This window comes from Strix aluco, chromosome 3 (genome assembly GCF_031877795.1).
Source record: "Strix aluco isolate bStrAlu1 chromosome 3, bStrAlu1.hap1, whole genome shotgun sequence".
Classification (NCBI taxonomy): Eukaryota; Metazoa; Chordata; class Aves; order Strigiformes; family Strigidae; genus Strix; species Strix aluco.
The window spans coordinates 112894192-112921323 of NC_133933.1; the positions used below are offsets into that span (position 1 = coordinate 112894192).

Genomic DNA, 27132 nt, shown 5'->3' on the forward strand with positions numbered 1-27132 from the left:
CAGGCTGGCACTATTCCATTTGGAAGGAAAAGGTAAAGGTAGTTCCTTATATAAAGTTAACTCTCATGGAAACAGTGGCATGAAGGTAAAATGCCTTGCTGCATCTCACCCATCCACTCCATACCAAAAATAGTTCACACTAACAAACAAGAGATCATTGCATCATTCCTCTTTTTCCTCCAGCTCTGTAGGTTTTCCACTAAAATGATAGTTATGTCCAAGAAAGTTTTAATTCTATACAGGCAAAGGTTACCCTGATAATCAATATATAATGATACCTTAATAAAGTATCTTGAACAAAAGAACACAGAGCAGCATTTAAACTAACTTTATACATTGTTTAGAGAATGTAGGTCCCAAACTGCATATTTAGCAAGGATTTAAATTTCTCTGTGACTTCTTGAGAACAAGAAAGTTATCTAAGCCACCTTACTTTACCTTTTAGGGAAAATTGCTTTTCTTGAAAGCATAAGAATTTAAAGGGATTGCAGAATCAACATGCCAGTACGTAGTAAATATTCTGATGGGCTTTATGTAAACGGGCAGTAAGTCTTATTTGACCTGTCTGCCAAAAATAAGATTGGAGAGTCTGCCTCCAATTGTTGAAATATGCTGTATTTGACACTTTTGACAGATCTTGCCGAGAGTTTCTCAAAAATAAAAGCTCATCTCAAAACGACGACTGAATTGGGGTCACTTGAAGTTTAACCATTTATGGGTAAAAAAAATGCCTGAATTTATCAGAAGTCAGCACTTAAAATCTTGTGGACAACAAGGAAATTAATTTTCACTGACACGGAAGCCTAGCTGTTATGAGTCATGAGCACATGACATAGCTCTTCAGTAGGTATACCAATAATAATAATCTACATTTGAAGTTCTACCTCCTTATGCCTCTTTCATTTATACATGTCAAGGACAATTAAAAAGATTTCACATATCCATGAAGCGGGGGGGGGGATTGTAAATCCCCCAGAGAGTGACAGGAGCAGATTGCTTCTAAATTAGCATCACTCCTTTTGAAAGATGTTTCCTACCTGTATGATTAAGGGGAAAAAAGGCCTTATAAATATGACTGGAAGCAGATGCTGTATATACATCAGGGGAAAAGAACCTCTATATATATACATATCCACATACACAAAGAAAGCTTCAGAACTGTTAAATCCCACATCATCATGCTTAGAGGTAGCTAAAATGCCTTTTTTGAAGAAAAAAAAAAAATCACCAAACCAAAAAAACCATAGGAAGTTCTCCATCTAAGAGGATCTTTCAGCTTTTGATTAAGAGCCCTGTTACATCAATTCAAGGCCTCTCTCCACTAGCAGGAGAGACTTCCAAACGTTATTACATCAGCATCTTTTTCAAAACCCACACAGAGCTTACAAGTTTCCATTTGATTCTTGACCCCACAAATAACCTACTGCTACCAGCTGAATACGAATATCAGTTTCCCTCATGCAATTCTTAGCACTCAACAAAAATTAACAAAAACCTTCGCGTATTACATCATTTTGCTACATTTTATCCCTTCAAGAGAGAAGCAAATAACATCAGATCCCTTGTATTTCAAAACATACAGCAAGACTGCCAGTGTCATCTTTGATTTGAGGCAGTAGAATTACCTGTCAAGTAGTTAATTATGTAAAAAAAAGTTTTAATGTCTCAGTAATATTACAGGGGATAACAACAACTGGATACTGCAGAAAGATTTTTTTACCTCATTTTAAAAATATTGTTTGATTAAAAATAGGAAAAGCAGCTAAAATCTAGGGAAAGTATGTTTAAAAAGAAATCTTTTGTCTTGCATAAGTCAGCCCTAGAAAAAGAATTAATCTGTGGCCTGAAGAGCAGCAAATCCAGATGACTGAAACACTAAAACAAACAAAATATTCAGGAATCATTATTTTTCTGTATTACTAGCTGCAAAATGCTTTTAAAAAGTTACTCAAGACTCAAAAATCTCTCTCCAAAGCAGGTACACATCATTACTCTCTCAGTTCAATCATTATTATACTCTGAAAATTTCCTATATGAAAGGCATACTTCACCTCTTAGATAAAAAGCAAAGAGCTGTGGAAAAAAAAGTGCTCTTCTGTTTGCACCTACTAGATCTTTTTTTCATGAAGTAGTGTTACTCATACGTTGGTTATGTTAACTATCTGTAAGTGTGATAAAGTAAAAGAAAACTCAGTATCTCTCCCAATATAAAAGAGAAAATTTCAATGTTTTTTCATTGAGTGCATCACCCTATTCCATTAGCTTACTTCAGTGAGCTATGAAATGCAAAATATACATGATTCCACTTTTCTTCAGTACCACATTTCTCCACTTATTTAAGCAACTTCAAAAATAGCTATTACTGATGGACACACATCACATTTCTTCTGTCTCCCAGTTTCAACAACAGTCAAGATTTGCCAGAAGTACTGGGCTCAGACACAAGAGATGGTCACAATACCAACAACTGTTCCAGAGAGCATCATCTCATTTGGCTGGTACTTCAATTATGAAACAGTCAAGAGTCTTTTTAAAAATAAGAAAACAAATGCAATACATAAAACTGTTTTAAAGGTTTCCATTGCTTAATTTGGTTGCGTTAGTACTTGAAATAAGTTGCCCGCTAAACTCAATATTCCTTATTATTAGAACTCCACGCAGTGTGCTTTCTCTTCTATACATTGCTATTTAGATGTGTCAGTAATCATTTAAGAATCAGATCTTGTTTTCTGCAGAAAGTTTATGGCTGATTATTCTAAATGAAGATGCACGAAGAACAAATAATAAAGCTTAATGTTCAGAAACTAGGTAAAGTAAACTAAATCTAGAACACAAAGAAGCTAGAATAGAAAACATTCATATGAATTAATAAGCCCAATAATGGAAATCAGAAATCTCACAGAAATTTAGAGTTTTTGGATAGAAGCTCAATTCTAGCAATCTCAGTAAGTTCTCTCCCAAAGAGGATTTTCAATTAATATGTATATTGCTATAAGGAATTGCTATAACATGCTATAAATAACAGAAAACTTAAATATAGGCCTTCTTGAAAACAAATAATTTTATACCCTTTTCTCACTATACTCTCTAGAACAATACTTGAGCTCAAAAATAGATACAAATTGAATAAATTAAGACTAGTTAACATTAAATGGTACATTACATACATGAAAACTGGACTTGATAAGCTATCTCATATCATCTTGGTGTTCAGTTATGTAAGGAAGAAGAGATACATAAATTCTTTAAAATGTTTCACACTATTCCATGCAGCGCAATATTCTTTAAGGAAAAAAAAAAATTCAATCAACTCAAAAAGGCTAAAGAAACTTAGAAACTCAGTTTTGTTTTCTTTAAAGGAGACTTCAGACAACTTTCTCGGATTCTCCTCTGAAACTACCCAAAAAATTACTAAAACAATTTTAGAGTTTCAGGCCAGATTACTGCTTTCTCATTTTCTCCATGAATCACTGGCAAGGTGAGGAAGTTATGCCCAGTAAGTCAACCAGAAAGTAACAAGTAATCAAAAAACAGGTCAATACTATGTCAGCTCTCTCTTAGTCAAAATGCCCACAATCTTTTTCAATTTAGAAAACAGAAAAAGCTCTCTATTACTCTACTTATCTTCTATAATTGTCGAAAGATTAACATAAGATTTGTGAAAGAAACTCAAATTTTAGTGCTTATTTCAATCCAAAATAACTACAAGAAAAAAATCAATCCTGGAACCTTCTCTCTAACACAGCCACAAGGTTGAGCAGCAGGAATTTGCATCTCCATAGCTGTTCACAGATGCAGAAAGCCTGAAACTCACTACCTTATTCTTATATTCTTGGACTGTATTTCCATGAAAGAATGGACTAGTATTTACTAGAATAAATAATATTTATTCCAATTGGCAGCACAGATTTCTTGCTTGTCAGAGAGAAAAAGTACTCCTTTTCTCAAGTGATGCAAGTGGATTTTTCAAGCCTCATGACAGAAAATCCTCACACCCGCCTCATCTAGGAAATGCACAGAGATCCTTAATCTCAACAGCTGTGCACTTAGTGTTGGGTTACACAAGGAGCATTCCTACTGTTTCTGATGAGATATTTAGATACGAATCTATAGTTCTCTGTGGGCATATCTGCATTTAACATATGACAAACAACATTATATACATACTTCACCTGCAATTTTAAATAGAGCTTGATGCTGGTATGATGTTGTTTTGAAAGACATTTACTTCCACTTTCAAAAGCAAACATATAAAACAACAAAAAGAACGACACCTAAAATAACAGGAATATTTGCCATACTTTGCATTAATCGGGCAAGCAATACTTTTACTTTGCTGCTTTCCTTGACATGAATGCAGAAGAGAACTTCTAAACAAGATGACCTAAGAATACAAGACAAATGAGGTATAGGTAAAGGTACAGCAGATTTTTTTAAAAACACCTGTGTTGATAATTCCTATTTAAAGTGTTTACACATACCTAGATGTTCAATCTTTGCACATTCAAAAACATCAAAACACTTAAGTTTAACATGGTCAGAAAGGACTTACTTTTATTGTAGCAGGTTGCTAGTACACCTTTATCTGCAGGACTGGTACTGATGTGCCAAATTTCACCCACTTGATGAAGGAGAACATTTTTGTTTATAATGTTATTTTCATCATCAAAATCTATGATGTGAATCTGCAAAAACAATGAAAGAGAACATTAGGGTTTCAAATGTTTTCCTGTGGGTCTTAATTATACACAATGACTGCACAGAACAATTTAACGAGAATTTTATAACAGATATCTACTTTAATTAATTGTTAGACTAACAATTTAGTATATCCTTCATGAAATGAAGAACATACTTATCTAGAAAAACAAAAGCAATTTCCCTGTTTTGAGGAAATGCCATGTTTATTCTCCTCAATTTTGCAACTTAAGGCGTGAAGGTGATTTTTCATTTTATGGCCAATAGTAAAGAAGCCACCCGTATTTCAATTCCACACTACAGCGATAAACAGAAATAACAACAGTACAATCCTTAGTCTGAATGTCTGCACCAATTCTGTATCCAAATCATCGAATGCAAACATCCTATGAAGAAAGAAGGGGAAAAGAGGGAAAGGACTCTCACTTGAAACAAATACTGTAAACACATTAAGAAACTTTTTTGAGAGTTCACTCCAGCGATCACATATCTGCACCAGTATATAAATCTGTAGTACTTTTTATACTATATAGAAAAATAAAACATTGAACGAAAGATGAAGAAAAATAATAAAATATACAAATAAGATTTTTAAAATACATACAGCTAGGTTTGCTTTTTGTGACTGATTTTTGTTTGTTGCAGGTTTTTTTTGTAGTTTGTTTGTTGGGGTTTTTGGTTTGGTTTTGGTTTCTGTCGTTGGTTGTTTTTTTAAAATATGTCTACATTACTCTCATTCTTCCTCCCTATTTTTAGTTAGCCGTTTTTCTATAGTTGCCTCAGAAATAGAAGAAATTCAGAAAGATCCTAGCCTAGCACAACAAACACAAGTAACTTTACTCATGGGACTAATTTCACTAAGCTCAACAGTGAACAAATAAATTCCAGAAGACACGATTTTTAGAGAACTGTATCCACATTAAAAATTCATTAGCACAGTCAGGTGAACAATGAAGAGAAAAAAAACAAGAAACATCCTATCATAATGACTGAATTAAGTCTACTGAACTACTGAATCACTGCAAAAACCTTAGCTACACAATATTACAGAACATTTTCTTAAAATACAGAAGCTACTAAACAGGTCTCAAGTTAGCGTAAATTGGTAATATTACACACTATTTTTTTTAAAGGGCTGAGTTTACATGTTATCTTTTTCTTTCTCATCCAAACACTGTTATCAGCAACTCCCCCTTTATATATAATGTTGGATCCTGTATCGTTCTTCCATTCTGCAATCCAATGCATATAAGCACCTCTGCAGTCGATTATCAAGTCATATTTTCAGACTTTATTTGTTGCCCTGAACCTAGAAATCTACCTAGGAATCAGGACACTATCCATCTCCGGAATCCGGGCATTATCCATCTACCCCAATAACTGTATATCCATCTTCCTGTCCAACTTGAAGAGCGACCCTCCCGCCTTTCAAAAGTCTCCAGAGTAATATCACTTCGACCTATCTACCATTTTGCTTTATTTTGGCTTTCTGTACATGCCCTTTCTGATCTATTTGCTGTATCCTTACTGAAGAGCTTGTGTCTATACAGAAACGTCTTGCCCATTTCATCAATAAAGATCAGTTTAACCTTATCCCTTGTTTTTTAGTTTTGTTTTTTTAAATAAAAATTGAAAGACCTCAACTATTCAACCTTCTACAATGCTCTTATCAGATACATTTTGATGTACTGAATAAACTTACAACTCAAACTGTTGACAAGTCAAATAGCTACTTTACAAGCACAGAACTGGAATATAAAGAATACCAACATATTCACAACTGTAAGCTAAAACATTTTCAACATACTCATGGCAAGAAGAGTAACTCCTTCTGTTATTGTTACACAGCAAAATATTGATAACTGGCTATTGATAGAGAGAGAAGGTGATCTCTCAATTTACTGAAACAGGTATTTAACAGAGAAACAGTGTGAAATACGTGAAGGTCTGTCACAGTTTAAAGATTAAAAGTTATTTGAGTTTCCCATGTAAGACATCATATCATGCTTGTTTTCAGCTATCCTCCCCCCCAAAAAATAAAAGAAAAAGGAAAAGGCGGGGAAGGCAACCTTCCATTTTTCCATTGGAGTCTCCTTTGGCAGCTCAACACAAGTCCCTGAAGATGAACCACGAATCTCAATCCCATTTACTACAGTCACATATATCCTCTACCCACACTAACCAAGTTAATAGGGTCACTTGGCACATAAGCTACGGGTGTGCTCTTTACCCTATCTGAAGCCCTTTGAAGGCACAGATAACCAATTTCTTCTCAGCTGTTGTGTTTCTGCTTCAGCTGACATCATAGATAGCTAGAAACTGCTGGAACACACAGTTAATCGATTAAAGGTCCAGACTGAGACTTTTAGGAAATAAGAAATTTAATTCTTACGCAAGGGTATTGTTTATACCCTTCTGAGTTGAAAACTGACATCTTTCACAGCTATGTCAAACAACACAGTCTACCAGAACAAGTTGATCAGCTTAACAGAAAGAACAGCAAAAGTTCCCCCAATGTTTTTCTGCTAAGGATCTTCTTAATCATGTTGATTTGAATAGCCAGTCAGAGAGGGACCTGGGGGTGTTGATTGACAGCTGGCTGAACATGAGCCAGCAGTGTGCCCAGGTGGCCAAGAAGGCCAATGGCATCCTGGCTTGTATCAGAAATAGCGTGACCAGCAGGGACAGGGAAGGGATCTTACCCCTGTACTCGGCACTGGTGAGGCCGCACCTCGATTACTGTGTTCAGTTTTGGGCCCCTCACTACAAAAAGGACATTGAATTACTCAAGCGTGTCCAGAGAAGGGCAACAAAGCTGGTGAAGGGTCTGGAGCACATGTCATACGAGGAGCGGCTGAGGGAACTGGGGTTGTTTAGTCTGGAGAAGAGGAGGCTGAGGGGAGACCTCATCGCCCTCTACAACTACCTGAAAGGAGGTTGCAGAGAGCTGGGGATGAGTCTCTTTAACCAAGTAACAAGCGATAGGACAAGAGGGAATGGCCTCAAGTTGCACCAGGGAAGGTTTAGACTTGATATTAGGAAGCATTTCTTTACAGAACGGGTTGTTAGGTGTTGGAATGGGCTGCCCAGGGAGGTGGTGGAGTCCCCATCCCTGGAGGTGTTTAAGAGTAGGGTCGACATAGCACTGAGGGATATGGTGTAGTTGGGAACTGTTAATGTTGGGTTGATGGTTGGACTGGATGATCTTCAAGGTCCTTTCCAACCTCGATGATTCTGTGATTCTGTGAATACATCATAAATTGTTTTTATCATATGGAATAGTGACTTTGCTAAATACTAAGGACAAAAGAATTTTCATACAAAATATACTAGTACCAAATACTGTACTGGTATGATGACATGAAGACAAGAATTTGCAGAAAAACATATTCATCTCTAATAACTGTCTGACAGAACTGTATATCGTGGTTTGAGCCCAGAGGGCAACTGAGCACCACACAGCTGCTTGCCCATTCCTTCCCCCTCAGGAATGGGAAGGAGACAATAAAGCAAAAGGCTCAGGAATCGAGATAAGGACAAAGAAGGATGACTCACCCGTTATGGTCAAAAGACAGACTCATTAGGGGAATACAAAGAACATCATTTAATTCAAACACCACCAATACTTAATTTTCCAATCAGAGTAGAACAGTGAGAAATACAACCACATCTTAAAAACACCTTTCCTCCACCCCTCCCTTCTTCTCAGGCTCAGCTATGCTCCTGATTTCTCTTCCTCCTGCCACTCAGCAGTGCGGGGGGGGGGGGACAGAATGGGGGTTGAGGTCACCCGTTGTTTCTACCGCTTCTTCCTCCTCAGGGGGAGGACTCCTCGCACTCTTCCTCTGCTCCAGCATGGATACCTCCCACAGGCTGCAGCTCTTCCCAAATTGCTCCAGTGTGGGTCCCTCCCACAGGCTACCATCCTCCCAGCGATGAATTACAACAGTGAGGGCTTCCCTCAGAGTCCCAGCCTTCTTTGGGTACAGACACCTGCTCCAGTGTGGGGTCCTCCATGGGCTGCAGGTGGGCATCTGCTCCACCATGGGCTGCAGGGGGGACAGCCTGCCCTCTCACCACGGGCTGCAGGGAAATCTCTGCTCTGGCACACCTTCCCCTCTTCCTTCTCCTTTCTTCCACTGACTTCAGTGTTTGCATAGGTGTCTCCCTCACAACTCCAAACCCTCCTCTCAGGTTCCCCTTCTTAAATATGTTATCACAGAGGCACAGCCACCATCACTAATTAGCTCTAGCCTTGGCCAGAGGAGGGTCCAACTTGTTGGAGCTGGGGAAGCTTTGAGAAGTTTCTCACAGGGGCCACCTCTGTAGCCCCCTCCCCTGCTACCAAAAACCCCACCACACACACAAACCCAACACACTGAACGAACTTCAGTTCTGCATGGCGTTATCAATCAATTCTTGAATCACGACTTATCTTTTCCTGATGGAGCATAGAAATGAGCGTTATGATGGACTACTTAGTGCAGCATATGGACACCACAGATGAGGATATGGAAAAAGGTAAGTATAAGTTAACTAAGCCCACACAGAGAACTTTCTCAGCATGACTGTACTGTAATGGTTGACGATACATGTAATCATAACTCTTGTGGAACATTATCCTTGTGGAAAACACCTCTTAGAAATGACTTGCTTTATTACCAGTAACTAAACAAATGAGTTACTAATCTGCTCTAATTACAGTGGGAAAAATTCCCACTGAACACAAGTCTAAGTACTGAGGAAAAAGTAGTGAGATTTGAATGAGAACAAAAAACTATTTCGTTCTCCTCAAAATCCGGAGGAATTGCTAAGGAAATTACTAAGGAAGGGAGACTAAAACTAATCAATTTCAACACAAAATATCTTTTTCTTCAAATATGCAATTTCCATAACTGATTTTCTTTCAGCAGGCACTCACGTGCAGCAGAGATGGGAGAACTGTTTTAGTTTGGCCAATGCCGTGCTTTGTGCCTATATAATGCTATGCATTAAAGTAAACCATGAAAATAAGTGTTCTAGGTTCTAAAACACAAGACTGAAAATAACTTGGAGAGTTGTGAGAATGAGATGGGGAAAGAATGTGACATATACTTCCTTTATATGTTTCCAAAGCATACAGTAAATGCATCAAACTAAGAACGCTATAAAAAGCCACAATTTAGCAACAATGAACGTACTGAGAACAAAAGTTCCAAAGATACAGTGTATAACACAGTGCATCAAAGAGAAACAATTTCCAGCAAGTTATGAGTACCAAATGCCAAGTACTGTTAATATCTCAAATATTGATAGAATATAAAAATCTTATAAACATTTTCATTTGCTTTGAAATACCAGTGTTAATAGGAAAATATTTTCACTGGGTCTCCTTTGAATGCCTAAATTGCTTCACACAGCAATAAACCTCAATGAGGCATAAGTTACTATACCAGCTGTACAACTACTGCTCTTACATTTGTTCTACAGCTACCCATGACCAGGTATAGTGCAAGTGTGCATTCTGCACATGATGGTACTGCATAAGAAACCTCTCACTATACAGTATTTGGTTAAGCATTAGAGGTTGCAAGCCAGCTCAAGAGTTAGGTTAGTAACTAAAGTTAGGTTAGGTAACTAAAAAAGTTTTTAAGCAAATCTAGAGAACCTAGTGCTGAATTAAGCAATAATGACTTCAGGCCTAGGGCACTTTTTGGGGATTAGCAACTAGCTGAGAGGAGCTGATGGCCTGAGGCACAGCTAAAGGCCAATAACCCCCAAACATTTGTTAATACCCTAGGAAGTGTCCTGCATTTCTATTATTAATGTTATTCATTGGAAAAAGAAAAGCATATTCAATGAAGTTGAAATACGTGTAAATATTTCTAAAATGTGTAGTATATGCCCAATCAACCTACCTAAATCAGGACATTTAAATTATTGAAGATCTGCTGGATATTAACTTATAAGTGAGAATCATTCTCCAACTACAGTTTTGTATCAGGATTTAATTAGTTGAACCAAGAAGTAAAAAAACATGTAGAAATCACAGTAGAAAACCACATCATAAGCAAGTGTCTGAAGAACATCTGAGACAGCACAATCAGAAATATAATTCTGTGCATTTATTTTTAACTAAGTTTGTCTGAAACTTCTTTTGTTACTGGTCTCACAAGTATTACCTGAAATGTAAAGAAACCAAATACTCCATCCCCCTTTTGTCTTTGAATATTTTTTTCCTTGAGCCTCATCCAGTATTACTGTTGAGTAACGAACTCAAAATCTGACTGGAAATTATCAGCTCACATCTCCCAGAGCTATGGTTCCAAGTTCATTTTGTGCAGTCCACTACAGACCAGTTTCAGAAGAGCTGGTGACTGTATCCATTCTAGGGGCTTCTGTGGTGGGTGTTAGACATGGCTAACAGCCAGACTCACACCCAGCCACTTGCTCCCCCCAAACAGGACAGGGGGAGAAAACAGTAAGATTAGGAGTGAGAAAATTCATGGGCCAAGCTAAAGACAGAGAGATCACTTACCAATTACTGTTGTGAGCAAAACAGACTTGACTTGGATAAATTAATTAATTTATTGTCAATTAAAATAAAAATTTAATTACTAATTTGCATACTGGGAAAGAAAAAGACAAACCTTAAACCAGCACCTTCTCCTCCCCCTTTCCCAGGCTTAACTTCATTCCCAATCCCTTTAAGCCCCTCCAAGCAGCACAGTGGGCTGTGGGGCAGTGGTATGGTATGTATGTTCAGTACACAGCATTTTCTCTCTGATGCTCTATCCATCTCACTTTTTTCCTCTGCTCCAGTGTGGGGTTTTCATGGGCCATGGTTCCTTCAGGAACATCCATCCACTCCGGTGCAGGTGCTCCACACGCTGCAGTGGATACCTGCTCCACCACGAAGCACCATCTATTCCTCCTGACCTTGGTCTTCTTACCTTTGTCCTTTCTTCCACTGTTTCTCAGTCTTCGTTCCCTCCTCTCTTTCATCCATCATTTTCTCCCTTTTCTTAAAAGTTTTCACAGAGGTGCCCAGGCTGACTGGCTCAGCTGTGTCCTGTGGCGGCTTCACTGGAACCAGCCACGTCTGGCATGGGTGACCCCTGGCCTCTTCTCATAGACGCCACCACTGCAGTCCCCCTGCTACTAAAGCCTTGCCACCTGCACTCAGTACAGCTTTCTAATTCTTCTGGCCTTAAGATCTTCTTTCCGTATGAATGAATTTACTGAAATTTAGTCACAAAAAGTAAAATTGCTGTACAATTAGAAGTGGTGTACTCTTAAGTGCTGAAGAAACAGCCAATAGAAATGGAGATGTGAAAGTCACTCAAATTTTCAATTGTTGTTAAACTTATTATCAGAAAGGATATAGCTGATTGCCAATAATTAATAACAAAAAATCCAGTTTATGAAGCTTCACATAGTCAGAACCATGCATGTACCAGGAGTCCTATTAGAGGCAATCAAGACTTAAAGACTTTTGTTTCACTTTGCATCTCTTCTGTGGTTTAAAGATACCTCCAGAGAATCTATAGATTTAAATTAACAAAAACAAGGCAGTTCCTTTACTAAAGCAATCTGATTTAGTCATACCAATATCTTTACATTCTACTCACAGAAGTCTTCACCTTGACTATCACTTAATGTTCAAATTCAACAGGGGGTAGAAAGCAGGAGGAATGATATTGGAACAATGTTTAAAAAAAGAGGAAAAAAATTACAACTGGAGTTTGACAGAAAAATTACCTGATTATCATATCTAAGAGACTGTGTTCCAACCAAAAATCTTATTGCATCCGTTTCTGCTGTCTGAGGTGTTAAAGCTCGTGCCTAGGGAAGAAGAAAGCCATTAGAAAGTTCCAATTAATACAATCCATTAATTTCAGCAAAAATCTTGAAGTTTATGTATCAATTATCATTTTAAGTATTACATTCTTACCATCCGCGTACTTTCCTGCCCTTTACGTCTATTCTAGTTAACACATTTTTTTGTGCAGTTTTTCACATTTGTGAGGTGTGTGGAACATACAGGTGGTAAATACATCATCTGGCCTTCATTATAACAGTCACAATATTCAATATTATAGCAGTTCTTCCGAACTAATTCTCCTTTATCAACTGAAAAGCTTGATTAGCTACAATATCCAGGAAAGAGGTTGTTCTCACATAAGTTTTCAAACCATCCAGACTGAAGATGCCTGCATAAAAATTAATTCTTTTTCTCACCATTAATCTCCAAGTTTAGAAGAAAGTTAAAATACAAACCCCTTTTCCACTCCAGGCTGCTAAAGATAAGAATTGTCTGAATGATAGAAGAAATAATTTGTTATCTACCTGTTAAAATTTTGCCATAATCTTATTATTTTGTTGTATTACTGTTAATGAGAATGCAAGTTGAAGAAGCGAGGAAGGGAGTCTAGCACCAACACCAGTCTCGGAAGCAGCAAAACAAAAAACAGTTAAGGGCCATGGGAGACATTGAGAAATAAAGAACAGCTTGAACTAAACCCACAATTGCTAGTTTGCACTAGTCATTAGTAGAGACTCTCTTAGCTAATTTTGAGTAAATGGGAGGTAAACTAGCACTCAAAGGCACTTTTAGCAGCTGTAAGTAAACCGTGAGGAATACCCACTACTTCCTCATGCAAAGGATACCCTAATAATATCATCCAGTATGAAGTTTTTGCAAAACCTTGTTTTTCTGTTTTGACAATTCACATCCTATTTGGCATAAAATAGTTCAGATCTCTTCAGACACTAAAGCCTGTATTGCAAGCAAATACTCCAGAAGGATTCGGGTAATTGTTGAAGGGCCCTTCTTACTGCCATCCCGTTGTGCAGCTAGCTAACGACATTCTGGATTCAAGAACATTTAGCTTCAATATAGTCCTGTTTGAAACTTATTTTTAAATTAATATCAGAAAGATGCCTAGAAGCTTGGAAGATAATATTTCAAATACATTATATCACAATACATAAATTGAGAACAATTTAATTCTAGAATACCAACTTGAAGAGATTTGATTTTTCTTAAATAAGGCAAAGCAATCCAAGCCCTTGTCTGGCAGTAACAATCAGAATCAACTCATTTAATAAACTCTGAACTCCTACAGAACAGATACTTTTATATTGCATCTGAAATGTGTGATTTAGACAATGTAACAGTTTGCTTAAAATTAAGCATAAAAAGTTAAAAAAATGCAGTGAGCTCAGTAAGTATAGACTAGTAGTGTAACATTATATAGAAAAAAAACCACTGGAGACCACGATTCAGTGAATAGTTTGTGTTCAAAACATACTCAAATGCAGATCAGAGATCAGTATGAATCCGTACCAGTTTGTTTGCGCTCTCCTATTTATGCAGCACTTAACCTATAACAAGCCTAGACAGTGTTTCTGATTGACAGAAACCACTAAAGTTCACCAAGAAGATTGCAGAAAAGCTTTTATTTTGTCTCGAACAAAATTTACATTTGCAGATCTTTGGCAAGAGCTCCTTTTCACTTCAGATCTGCTTTCAATTATTTTGAAGAAAACACTAGAAATAAGCCAACAGCTATGCATCTCTTCCAATTAAGCAAGCTTCTATTGTTTCTATAAGTCAAACAGAAGAGACCTCCAGGATCTCCAATAAAATCAAGAAATAAAGGGGGTTTTCACCCCTTTTAAAGCCCTTCAAGTAGGTCTTATCATGCTGCTTTCAAAAACGCATCAGGTTAGGCACAAAGTTCCCAAAATAAAATTATGTCAATGCATGGTAACATTTACGTCATCAGCTCCTCTATCCCTTATTTAAAGTATTTTTAAATTACTTCCCATTTTGCAGAAAAAAAAAAAGGCCCATGAGATGTACTTAAATATTTTTCTCAAAAAAAACCGACACTATTGTCTATTCTCCTTCATAATAGACTACAACATCCATAGAAGACAAGCTTCAAACTCATCAATAATTCATAAATCAGGAAGATCCAATTCATAACAGAAGTAACAGTAAAATGGACTTTCAGTTGTCTCATGCACAAAGTTATGACTAATTTTGTCTACTTTGAGTTAGTTTTAGAGAAATAGAAGTTATTTCAACAGATGATGAAGACACTGAGTAACCCCTGTGATGAACAACATAACTGAATTTGGAGTGCCATCAAGATCAAGAAGAGTGCCTCAAGTTTGTCATCTTGTACTGTAACCTGCCAGAGCAAGTTGCTAATAACATCTTTCATAAAAGCATCCTGCCTCATGACTGCAGCTACTAGATAGAAAATAAAAAGCATAGTATAATGAATATTGATTAAATTGATAGAGCTTATTATTTTTATAAAAAGTTAACATCCATGAAACACTAAACTGCATATAGTCCCAAAAAGAGTTTACTACCTAAGATATTAAGGTATTATTTACTAAGAAAATTGTTGTGATGCGTAGAAAATTCCCAGAATGCACATCTGAAAGACACAGTGAGAAAACAAGTTGTCCTTACATACACTGCCACAGCAAAGCCCCACCTAACTGATGCTTCTAGGCAATGAAACAACATAAATAATTAGATCATTTCATTTTCAAAGAAGGCCTAAGACTAGGAAAAAATTATTAAAAAGCAAAGATTAAAACATCATGAACTACAAAGAACCTTTTGGTTACATGTCCAAATTTCATATTCACCAACAGCTCTATGAGGAAATGCACATGGTTTAAAGCAAGTAGTTTTATAAAACGGGTGATACAGAAGCAACTTGATTGTGACTGATGCTCTAACCAAATATTCTAACAGTCTAGAAGGAAATTATAAGTATGCAGTCAAAATTCCACTCAGCTAACACACAGGAAATCCTGCCTTTGGAAAGCAAAGACAAAGACTTCTCAATGCCATTCAAGTCTGCCAAGGAATCTGAACAAACCACCACTCCTAGAGGCTTTTCAAAGTCTATGTATGTATTCTGCATAACAGTCTGTGGCTTCCCCAGTTCTCATTTATTCCACTAAATTAGGGGTTGCGCACAATCACAAAACAGAAAACCAAAGGAATGCAACAACTATCAATTTATCCCTGCATTTTCAGAAAAAAAACAAAAATCTCTATGGGTGACAGCAAATGCTGAGCAGCTGTTGCAGACATGCAGGAAATAGCTTCACCGTGCTCCACAGGCATTCCTGACTAGTGCTCTATACACATAGGGCTAGACACTCTGAAACAAAGAAATTAACAGTCAGAATCTAATATAACGGTTAAGCAGGTATTCTTTTATTAGCAGCGCTGGGGTCACCCTGGGGATTCTCCACCATAAGGGCTCCCAAAAATTAGCAAGGGACATCAGTCTACATACACACAAATCATACATATTCATCAGATTTCTTAGAAAGGGGTGTCTTATGATAATGAGTTCCCAGAATTCATTTACATAGTCTGGGTGTGCGTAGTGAAAATAGGGTGAGGGTCTTCGGTGGTTGAGGGAAGATGTAAGTACTCTTCTTCACAGTGTTCACTAGTTGACCCTCTTTCCAGAGCATGCGCTGTGAAGTAAAGTCCAGGTGTCTCTCTCCTAAATCAGCAGAATCATTTTCCTATCATAGGGTCTCTGTGTCTCTTTGTTCGAGCCCCTCTTATCTCATTCTAGGAGTTGTCCAAGTGTCCACCGAAGGCCTTGAGTCTGCTACCAGTGATTTACATAGGGAACCTAATGAGTGTTTTAATCTTACCTAAACAGACAAAGAGACCTAAGGAAACAGTCGAGAAGTCAGGAGTCCTTGAGAAACAAATGAACCAAAACACAAGCAAAGCTTTGAAACAAATGAAGCAACGCACAAGCAAAGGTTTCATAGATAACATCACAGTTTAGTCTTAATAACTGTCAGAAATTCGTTTGAGCCCTTTCATTCCCTTTCAACTCTTAGGCCCACTGAATCTTTCAAGGTGACAAAAGCAATTTGGAGAAAAGTTAAGTCTGAGGTAGGTAGGAGAGGAAATAAGTATCTTAGGATTCCAGTGTAAGGAATACTGCATGTACTCAAATACTTAAATAAATGTAATGTGTTAATGAGAAATACTAGGTTTCACATGCCATATTCAAAAGAGACTTCTTCATTTTTAAAAGAGCATGCTGGCCTGCTATAGTACAGTTAAAACTCAAATACTCTTTTCCTCTTTTTTTAACTTTCTAAAACAAGGTGTGAATTCATACTTAGAAAGAAATACAAAAGTGAATAGCCTATAGCAAGCAATGGTCACACTGAAGTTCAGTATGGGTTAGAGAGACAGAATCTCAGAATGGTCAATCAAACATAAACTGGCATTTCCATTTACTTCCTTATCAAGTACTTTATAGAAATTACATACCTAGAGGGGAATAACCATATGCATGCATTCAAAAACAAAAATTTTAAAAAGCATTCACAATGCATCATCTGTTCCCAAGATAGTACAGCTGCCATGCTTTTAGTAGCAGAACCACAAATTCTGCATGAACTTTGAAGATGCTATACTTCTACCACCACAGAAAGAAAATAAAACTAATCTCGTGGAGGAACAGAGATCACGAGAGAGGGGTGGGAGTGGTAATGAGTCACCTAAAGCAGAGTGTAGGAAGTTTTACAAAAAAAGAAAACAAAAACTTAAATTATTTATTAGTTTTATACATGATTGAAATCCTGTGTTAGCCTTTCCTACTGGAGATGGGAATCAGATTTAAGATTTCACAGCACCTCCCCATATGCAAATATGTAAGTAATGAATAATATAGAAAATTTTTTATCCTGTTATTATCCCTACTGTGGAAACTGTAGCTAATGCACATGTAACTAGAAAACAAACATCACCTACCCCAGTATCAGAAGACAAGTCCTTTTTTTACTGTGCATACTGTGGGATTAGGGACGTGGAAAAATGACTGTACTGCTGCACAGGTGTCCACACTCATTCTTAGACTGCATCACTACTTTGGTTAGACATTCTGGGCTTAAATTTCTTTTACTGACCTGAAATGTAAGGGTATTTATTTTTGCCTCAAAGTTGGATCTTTGCAGTCAGACTTCAGCAGCAGTTACTGCCCATTCCCAATTAGTTATCATTCTTACTCTACCATGAAAGCGAAACATGGAGGACTCTGTCATTTCACTTGAAAAAATAAACAAGAACAATTAAAAAAAAAAAATCAGTGGATTAGTTTAAACTGTCTAAAGGGAGGGTATAGAAAAGACTGACTCTGAGCTGCCCAGCAACATGATGACAGGCAGTGAACATATGTTGCAACATGGAAAATTCAGAGTAGACATTAGGAACAAAATTCACAGAGAGGGTAGCTAGACAGTGGAGCAGGATGCTCACATATGTTGTGGAATTCATCAACTGTGAAAATACTCAAAACTCAGTTGGACAAGGCCCCCTAAACAACATCATCTATTGAATCTACTTTGAGAAGGGTGCTGGAATAGATGATCTCCAAAGGTCCCTTCAAACCTACATTAGTTTGTGATCCTGTGAAACTCTTGCAATGTAAACTGAGCTGGTCACGCAATGTGCACAACTATTATCATCAGCAGAGCTGTACAGACTGTCATGACAGCTCCTTTTGATGGCAGCTGACATAACAAGATTCCCATCTATATCTCCAACACAGTCAATTACACACCCACTGGATGAGTACACCTTACCTCTACAGTGTGCTTGTTTGAATACAGTGATTTGAGCAGAAACATACTGCCAATGTATCCTTCATGTTGCTTATTTCAGAGAGGTGACTCTGCTATTGAAAGCTTAACATCCCTTTACGCTCATAGTTGAATCTGTGCCGCAGAATTAAGTAATTTGTTAATCCACAACAGAGAGTATCAGATCCCAGAACTGCTAGCAATTCTGATATCTAGTAAGTCTACAAATAAAATTGGCAATTAACAGACTCATGCTAGACTGCACTGCCCTTGGGCCCCTCACTACAAAAAGGACATTGAATTACTCGAGCGTGTCCAGAGAAGGGCAACGAAGCTGGTGAAGGGTCTGGAGCACATGTCGTACGAGGAGCGGCTGAGGGAACTGGGGTTGTTTAGTCTGGAGAAGAGGAGGCTGAGGGGAGACCTCATCGCCCTCTACAACTACCTGAAAGGAGGTTGCAGAGAACTGGGGATGAGTCTCTATAACCAAGTAACAAGTGATAGGACAAGAGGGAATGACCTCAAGTTGCTCCAGGGAAGGTTTAGACTAGATATTAGGAAGTATTTCTTTACAGAACGGGTTGTTAGGCGTTGGAACGGGCTGCCCAGGGAGGTGGTGGAGTCCCCATCCCTGGAGATGTTTAAGAGTAGGGTCGACTTAGTACTGAGGGATCTGGTGTAGTTGGGAACTGTTAATGTTGGGTTGATGGTTGGACTGGATGATCTTCAAGGTCTTTTCCAACCTAGACAATTCTGTGATACATCTCACTAACAAGACATAGAAAGGATATTCATATGGGAAGAGAAAAAGGAATAGAAAATGGGTTAAAAAAATTATAAAGGGTTGAATATTGATATCAATAAAGAATTATCGAAGAGTTTGAAAAAGTCCACGTGAAGGCTCCAGAGACTTATTCCAATATATTTTTAAAGACCAAATTTATAACAATATGAAGAATGCCTTGCTATGTCCATCTAAAATAACTGCAAATTAATATTGCTTATTTGTGGGCAAATGAAAATGAAAGGAATAGCGTATCACTTGTCATGAACTGGCTACCAGTTTGTAAGATCACCTGTGAAAATGATTCACAGAAGAAAGGCCTGAGTTTGGAACCAGTCATGCACCTTTGTGAATCAGGTTTTGTTGAGCACACTGTGGGCCAAGGACAAAAATCCTGTTAATATGCAGGAGCCCGCCAAATTGCCTGATGAAGATATAGCAAAATATGCTTGAGAGGAGAATCAAAAAGATGAGATACATTAATGGAAAGAAATTCCAACTGTTTCCTAGAGCAAGCTTGAACTTCCAGGGAAAGCCATGCAGTATAAGGCTAGGAAGATCCAATCCTGACAAGAATGTTTAAGATCAATCTAAGGAAGAGAATAAGGCAAATGAGAAAAAAAAAAAGTTGTCCTAAACTGTGGGGAAAAAGTTTAAATTCTACATTAACATCACATATTATTCTCAATGGGTAGGCAGAGGGAAAACAAAAAAATACCACCAACAAAATCACAACTCACAGGAAGCTTGTAGGATGTTCCCAGAAGTTCACAGGTTAGGTAACCAACTGTGTAGTCTGGTTTCCATGAGACAAGAAAGAAAAATAACAAGGAACATGACCAAGCTGTTTTACTATTTTTTAGCCAGTGATGGCGTTGCAGAAACAGGCACAGCTAAACATCGGGGAAAAGTCAATCTGAGGAAAAAAAACTGCCATGAACTGTAAGGAAACAAAGGCAGACTTGAGCAGACTTGATCAAACTCCTCCTCCAAAAACACCCAGATGTACTCTTCAAGAGAAACCCTGTCCCTCAAAAGTTATTCCTGCCAGGCACACATGCTTAACAGATCCTACTGCATGCACAGTAATTATGGTCAAAAGAGTAACAGGCTCACACTGAATTAAGACACAGCTTTGACTCCATATAAGCTCGTTGCTCCCTTGTCTTAGAAGCAGGTCCTGAAATGCATCACATGTAAAGGAAAGGGACAACTGCAAATACACTGCAAAAATAGATATTAATTTGTGCAATGCAAAGGGTATGCAAAAACCTAGAATACAAGCATGACAAACAGCAGTATAAAGATAAAGCAGAAGAAACAGCAATCCTTGTGCCAGAATGCAGGAAAGACTAACTGGAGACTGGGCATCATGTCCGTGACTACACCAAACTCAGTGTGATGTTGGACAAATATCACCTTCTACCCTACCCTGACAATTTAGACCACCTGCAGGATAGAACAGAGCCTACAGAGAGAAGAGACCTTGCCAACAGCAAGAGGTGACCCAGGGGAACACAATGACAAACCTCGAAAAGATAAAGTAGGTTGCTTTAAAGTAAGTGCATCATGGAATTGTAATGCACTGAATCTCTACACTTCATTCATAAGTTCTGAAACTTTTCCTTCTCTATGTCTTTTGAAATACCAGCCAAATACACAGTTACTTTTTTAATTAGACTTACTATTTTAGGCATTAATAGACAAAAAAAAAGGATTGGTACTTCCTTCAATACATATTTTGTTTTCCTGATGCATTGCACGAGTTTGGTATCAGCAAACAAGAAAACATACACTGACCCCAACATTGAATATTTGTATTACATTTAATACAATCAAAAGAATTTCTGCAACCCATGTATCATTTTAAATTCATACAATCAGTCTGTACTAACAAGCAGTGAACTTGCAATATAAAATGTGAAGGATGCAGTATTTGGCTTGCAGTCCCCAAATCTGAATTTAAAGTTATTTGATCATCTGCCTATGCTGAAAACCAGATAATACTATACTGCTACTGGCGGCGGGGGGGCGGGGGGGGGGGGGGGGGGGGGGCGGGGACATGCAGGGAAAAGGGGAAGGGGCTGGCTTTGCTGATGCCTCATTCTGGAGTCAAAATACAAGTTCCTCACCCCCCCCACCCCCCCCCCCCCAAGAGAAGCTCCAGGCTGCTAATGTCATGAATATTATTTTTGCCTTCTGGCATAATTCCAATTTTCAAGTAGGTGCACTTTGATTTTTACTTAGGTAGGACAGCCCTGTTTCTCCCATCACAGTAGGAGACCCTCTATCATTGACTGTAATAAGCTGCAGTGACTCTACCAGTGAAGAGGCTGGCAGCACACATGCCCAGGTGACCTTCAATGCTCTCAGACAGCTGCTTTCTCCAAGTCTTTCACAGCACAAGAATTCCCACCACTGATGTATTTAGTGCACTGACCCTATTCCAAAGACTGACAGATTCTGTAAACCCTCACAGCAGCAAAAGCAACCCTCACACAAAGCCTTGCATATCACAATCATCTTTAGAAATCCCATTCATTTATCATAAGACATAATGGTAACAATCACCTTTTAACAGCTCCTTCAAGTTCATGTAACTTTATCTTCATATTATTGTTAGTCTGTACCATACCTAATATTAGCAAGATCCTGCTAATTGCTTAAGGGTCCTAAAAGAAAGAGTTTCCACCTTTTCCACTTCATGTATTATGAATATCTCTGGGGGATTAGTTAAGAGAGTTTTGCCACTTATCTACCTTTTTTCCCCTAGTAAAACTTTAAACCTAACAGTATGTTAGATTGAAGTTCCACGAGAAGTCCTCGCAACTGAAATGCCACCCTCAGTAAGGGTCCTGAAGAAAGAGGTGAATAGAAAAACAAGTGAGAGAACGAACACTCAGCCTGGATTAAAATACACAGGACTGGGACTCATGAGCAAGTAATCTTAGAAAAGAAAGAGGAGTGAAACAAAAACTAGGAGTTTCACTAAGACATTATCATGCAGTTTCTTGAACTGATTCAATTTTCAGAATAAATCCTCAAAAAACATCTCTAAAGCGGTATCAAAATTATCATCTACATTCTGTTTAGGCCATTGTCTCTCATATATCAAGAGACTACAAAAGGTCTCCCAGGGAAGAGAACTCCACTGGCAGTAGGAGCTATAGATTCCACACCTGCTCCACTCCCATCCTGGAACACAGCCGAACCTGAAAGGTTGCCCTGGGTGCTGCACAAGTGACACATGTCTTCCTAAGAAGTCCCCTTCCCCCCTCCTTCTAATAAATCTACACCTGCTTTCTACTCCACCAAAGGTAGGTCAGTGGAGCTATTCTCATACATACTGATATTATACACATACACACATTGTATAAGACCTGAGACCAATCTATTTCAGTTGGTATTTTGCACTGCTTTAAGATTCTTATTCTAAGAAGTCAAATTTGGCTTTAGTGAAATTAAATTTCACCTTAGTCTTGCAACAGGCAAGAAAGTCCTAAAAATCAATAGCCTCTGTTCAGATTCATAAAACCTGTTAAATGACAACACAATATGGGCCAAGTATTGCTTATTCAAGATGAACAACAGGACCACAATGCTGTACACAAACTCTGACAAAGTATTAGCGCACTGTTTTTTTTTAAGCCTGCTTCAGCCAGACCTCATCTCAGGGTGCAGTTGGAGTTGCCCTTGTGTAGTACAGCCCAGCAGTCAGCCAGCAGGCTTCCCACTGTCCTTCCCTCCTGCTCATTGCATTTCTCCCTTGCAAGTCTATGTACTTTTGACATGTAACATGCAGTAAGAGTATCTGGCATGCTGAAATTCATCTCACTATTGCGGTATTCCCAAAATCCATTAAATGTGCCAAACACACGCTTCATAATTATCACTCTCTGGCACAAGCAATGTTCCTCCTTCCTCCCCCCATGATGCCAGCTAGCTTCTGCATGTTTTTAAACAAGCAAGACGTAAGATGTCCCTACAAGAATCATAGTTGGCATTGCAACTCAGCCAAATACCTACCCTGGAAAGCACCCCTCTACACAGCTCATTTCCATAAGCATCATCCAGTCAACCTTAAACTAAGGCAAATACAGTATGTCCAGACATTCAACAGTGCTTATACATCTACTCAAAACATCACTGTTTAAACACTCAGAACAGGATGGGGAAAATTGTGAATCCCCGAAAACGGAAGCCTGTTCAACACAGGGTAAGCATACTGCATACTCCAGGTTCGATAGTAAACATAGGTCAACTCTACACCGGAGAAGTAAGAAGCACATAATTTCACTGATAAAAAGTAGCACTTAGCAATAACCCCGGGACCCCATTTACCACATTCTCATAACCTGGGAAACTGGTGAAGTCTACCAAGGTTCCTTTTAGAAGAACGACCTTTCAGTATTGAAATGTTCTGTAGCTCCTGCTGTTGCCCCATATTCATCACCATGAGCCACAGACACATCACTCAGTCCTCAATTCAAGCAGCATGTCATATTTTCACTCACTACCCACTCTGTAATTTTCTCATTTTCACTACAGTTGGATGACCAGAGCAACTGTGGTGGGATATTGCCTTTAAAAAACCAAAAACTGTCACAAAAAGAACCACACACCCTAGAATTCACACATATTTCATATGTCTGTACGATGTTCATATAGCTCACAGACACAATAAAGAGACAAAAAACCCACTTCAGAAAACTACAGGTGTTCATAGAACCCCAAAAACTTAAACAGCAGCTGTCTAGTAAAACAGAGGGAACTAATGAGGTCAAAAAATTAACTAATTGTGCAGAAAACTGAATTCATCACTAGCTTTAATCTTGTTTTGCTGTCAGATGTTTAGCTTCCCCCCTCTACCCCCCAAAAAAAAAAAGCCACCCAAAACTATTTCTCTCTGTTACTTGGTAAAACTTTTTGTACAGTAGTTACACATGCAATTATATATGGTTATATAAGGGCTCAGGATTTGTATCTTTAATTTCTATTCTCATGTGTCAGAACTGAGAGTGATGTGGTTCTTCTAAGACTTCCCTGTTCCACTAAGCCTCTTTTTGATGAAAACTGTATTCAAAAAAGAGAAATATGTGTTTTTTCCATTATTCTAAGTTACCTAAGTTACTTATGCCAATACATCAAAACACACTTTGCACATAAAAATGAAGAGAATTTATGCAGAAATAATTTTAAGTTAGCTGGTGGATAGCACCCTAGGAGGGATCAGCTTTATGTTCTTATAAACCTGGCCACACTGGATGAAGGTCATATCTGCACAATTACATTCTCTCTGGCAGTGGCCCAAGACAGATTCTTATTTACTGCTGGAGCCACATGTAGCTTCTTAGTCTGCAATCCCTCGTGTAGCTTCTAGATGTCACGGTTGTGTGACATACAACTTTTATGCGTAATAAGAGTAAGAAGTTCCCTCCATCTTTTTAAATAGTTCATAATTTCAAATCTCAACTTTGAAATAAGCTTGTCATAGAGCTGAAGTAAAGATTGGAAATAACAAAAAACCCCACCAAAACCCAAACATAAGAAACAACAACAAAAATTCTTCAAACCGGGCTGAAAAACTCATCTGAAGAGATGCTTTTAGGCACAGTGCTTCTGACACACACTGGAAAGAAGCAGTAGTTGTGATGATGCAGCTAGCCATTATTGTCTATCAACGTAGAAGAAGCCAGGCTTAAAAAGAATAATAATCTTATTAGACCTGGAGATGCAAGTTGGAAGAACCAGACCAATTTTAGGTTTAAGTGTCTCCACCAGAGCCTTCTTCAGAAAGCACAGAGATACAATTTGTTTTAAAGCCACACTGGCAGTTAAAGGAGATCAGAAATAGAACCTTCATCTCTACACTCCTTTTCCGACGTGGCCATAAACTATGTTTTCCTTCCCCACCTTCTCTCTAAATTAATCTCTAAATAAATCTCTGTATTTCTCTATAATTCTCTCTAAATAAATCTCTACGGTATTAACTGTAATTACCTCTGATTACAGCCACTTTTAGTCCTTTTGCTTTATCCTCCCACCAGATAGCCCTGTAATAGACTTTGGAGAAGAAGAGAAGAGATCCATAGGAGATGTAGGATTTGGAGCAGTGGCAGGGGCACAGGTCCATGGAGGTCCCAGACTTACTAGATATGAGACCTACTAGAAAGAAGCTATGAATTTTATTAAGTAGAGAATATATATTCTAGTCTGCAAAAGAGATGTAAGTTTTATTAATTTTGAAGTACGAGTTACAATCATCTCTAGCTAATCACAAAATGATAGCATATTATCAGAGTTCAGTAGATTCAACATTTAGTACAGGTGAGTATTACACACTAGGTCCTATACAAGAGGAAAACCAAACAAATAATACAATTTGCTAAGGAGATCTATTGTTATAGTCAGGATTACAGAGCACACCACTCACTGGCCAGGACATCCAAACCTGTTACAAAGAACCTATAAATATTACTTTCCACGAGCACTTTTGTAAAGGTGCCTAAAAAATAAGTCGATGGGTACACATTTATACTACTACATCTACTGTAGAATGGAAACATTGCTCTGTGAGCTGCCGAAGAAACACAGCGCCTCCTGTTACCACTCTAATGGCAACAACGATAAGCCAGCTGTTGTCAAAGAGAACACGTAACAGCTGAGTAAACCCTTTCTGTGGAAAAGAATCATAAATTATGGTCCCTCTCACCCATACAGCTACCTAGATGTTTATTTTCCCAGAACTTATAGAAACTTCATTAAACACAAGACCTGTGATCCTCTACAAAGATGATCAATAAGTTCCTAAGTTAGACAGTCCCATTTCCTTATAACATTAATATGATGGACAGATTTGTCTTATGGGACAAATGTGGTCATGGAACCCATAGCAAAAGATCCCACAAACTTCAAGCACCTTTACAGTTGGATATAACCAACTAAAATTTGCAACTTATTGGAAATAGTTTCACACCCTCTCCTCAGAAAAGCATTTTTATTTTTTTTTAATTTCTGAAAAGAAAGAAACAACTGCAAGAATCTCTTTGAGGCTGCCGGTATTTTCCTACCGCCCCAGAGTCAGACAAAGACTCCTCCAGAGGTGGGCCAGGGTCTGATGACAGGGCAGGAGCCCTGCCAGCCAAGCTGTGCACAGCCACGAGAGAGACCACCTCTGCCCTCAGCCCCTGCACCCACACTGGCCCACCTGCCCTGGAAACAGCAAGTTTTAAAGCAGGGATCAACTCCTGCACCCTGATCAGCCGCCTTTAAAACCCCCAACGTGACGGGCAAGTGTCAATAACCATCACGAGACAGTGGTGCCACCGGTAGCGGCTCAGGGGGGCGAGGGGACGCTGGCCTCCCCATGAGCGGGCCCCACAGCTCCCCCCCGGCACTCCCCTACCTCGCTACACACCCCCAGTCCCACAGCCACCACCTCCCCAGAGGCAGGACCGACATCTGCCAGCCCTCCTTCGGCCTCCCTCCACACCCACCTGGAACTCCAGCCCGTAAATCACTGGCGCATCGTCCTCCATCGCGGCCCCGCCACACGGCACCCCCGCTACCCACCGGCCTTTCTGGCCCTCGGCGCTGCCCGTCGCTCGCCGCTTCCGGGAGGTGTGCTCGCGCGTGCGCACTCCCGCACGCCCGGCCCACGGCGCAGGCGCAGTGAGGAGCGGCGCTCGGCGCGGCTGCGGAGAGGGGGTGTCGCCGCCGCGGCGCGGAGGTGAGGGGAGGGGAGGTGAGGCGAAGGGAGGGCAGGGCAGCTTGCTTGTGTGATTCTGTTGCTGGCTAAGGGGCGCCCGGGTAGGGGCTGAGGTGGCCTCGGGGTTCTGGCCTTGAGGAAGGGCGGCGCCCCCCCCCCCCCCCCCGCCGCGGGCTGCGCCAGGCGGAGGCAGTGAGGGAGGCCGCGCCCACCCCGCCGCGGTGCTGTCAGGGCCGGGGGTGCCCCGCGGTGCTGCTGGAGGCAGAGCCGATCCCCGGGAGCCCGCGGTTGCGGGGCGGGCGGCGGC

General features: G+C 39.2%; 2 protein-coding genes across 6 annotated transcripts in view; one reads left to right on the top strand and one right to left on the bottom strand.

The window, feature by feature from the left end:
• The window catches only part of EIPR1 (EARP complex and GARP complex interacting protein 1), a 91500-nt gene extending 64779 nt beyond the window's left edge, over positions 1–26721 (bottom strand). For both annotated transcript variants that reach the window (XM_074819984.1, XM_074819983.1), the window contains exons 1-3: positions 26614–26721; positions 12439–12522; positions 4553–4685 (exon numbers count right to left, since the gene is read on the bottom strand). In XM_074819984.1, coding sequence (XP_074676085.1) covers positions 4553–4685; positions 12439–12522; positions 26614–26655 — 259 coding nt within the window. In that variant the 5' untranslated portion in view covers positions 26656–26721. The remainder of the gene's footprint in view (positions 1–4552; positions 4686–12438; positions 12523–26613) is intronic.
• Positions 26722–26771: 50 nt separating this feature from the next.
• The window catches only part of TRAPPC12 (trafficking protein particle complex subunit 12), a 55274-nt gene continuing 54913 nt past the window's right edge, over positions 26772–27132 (top strand). For all 4 annotated transcript variants that reach the window (XR_012622677.1, XR_012622676.1, XM_074819990.1 and 1 more), the window contains exon 1: positions 26772–26846. The gene's annotated coding sequence lies outside the window, so the exon portion shown is untranslated. The remainder of the gene's footprint in view (positions 26847–27132) is intronic.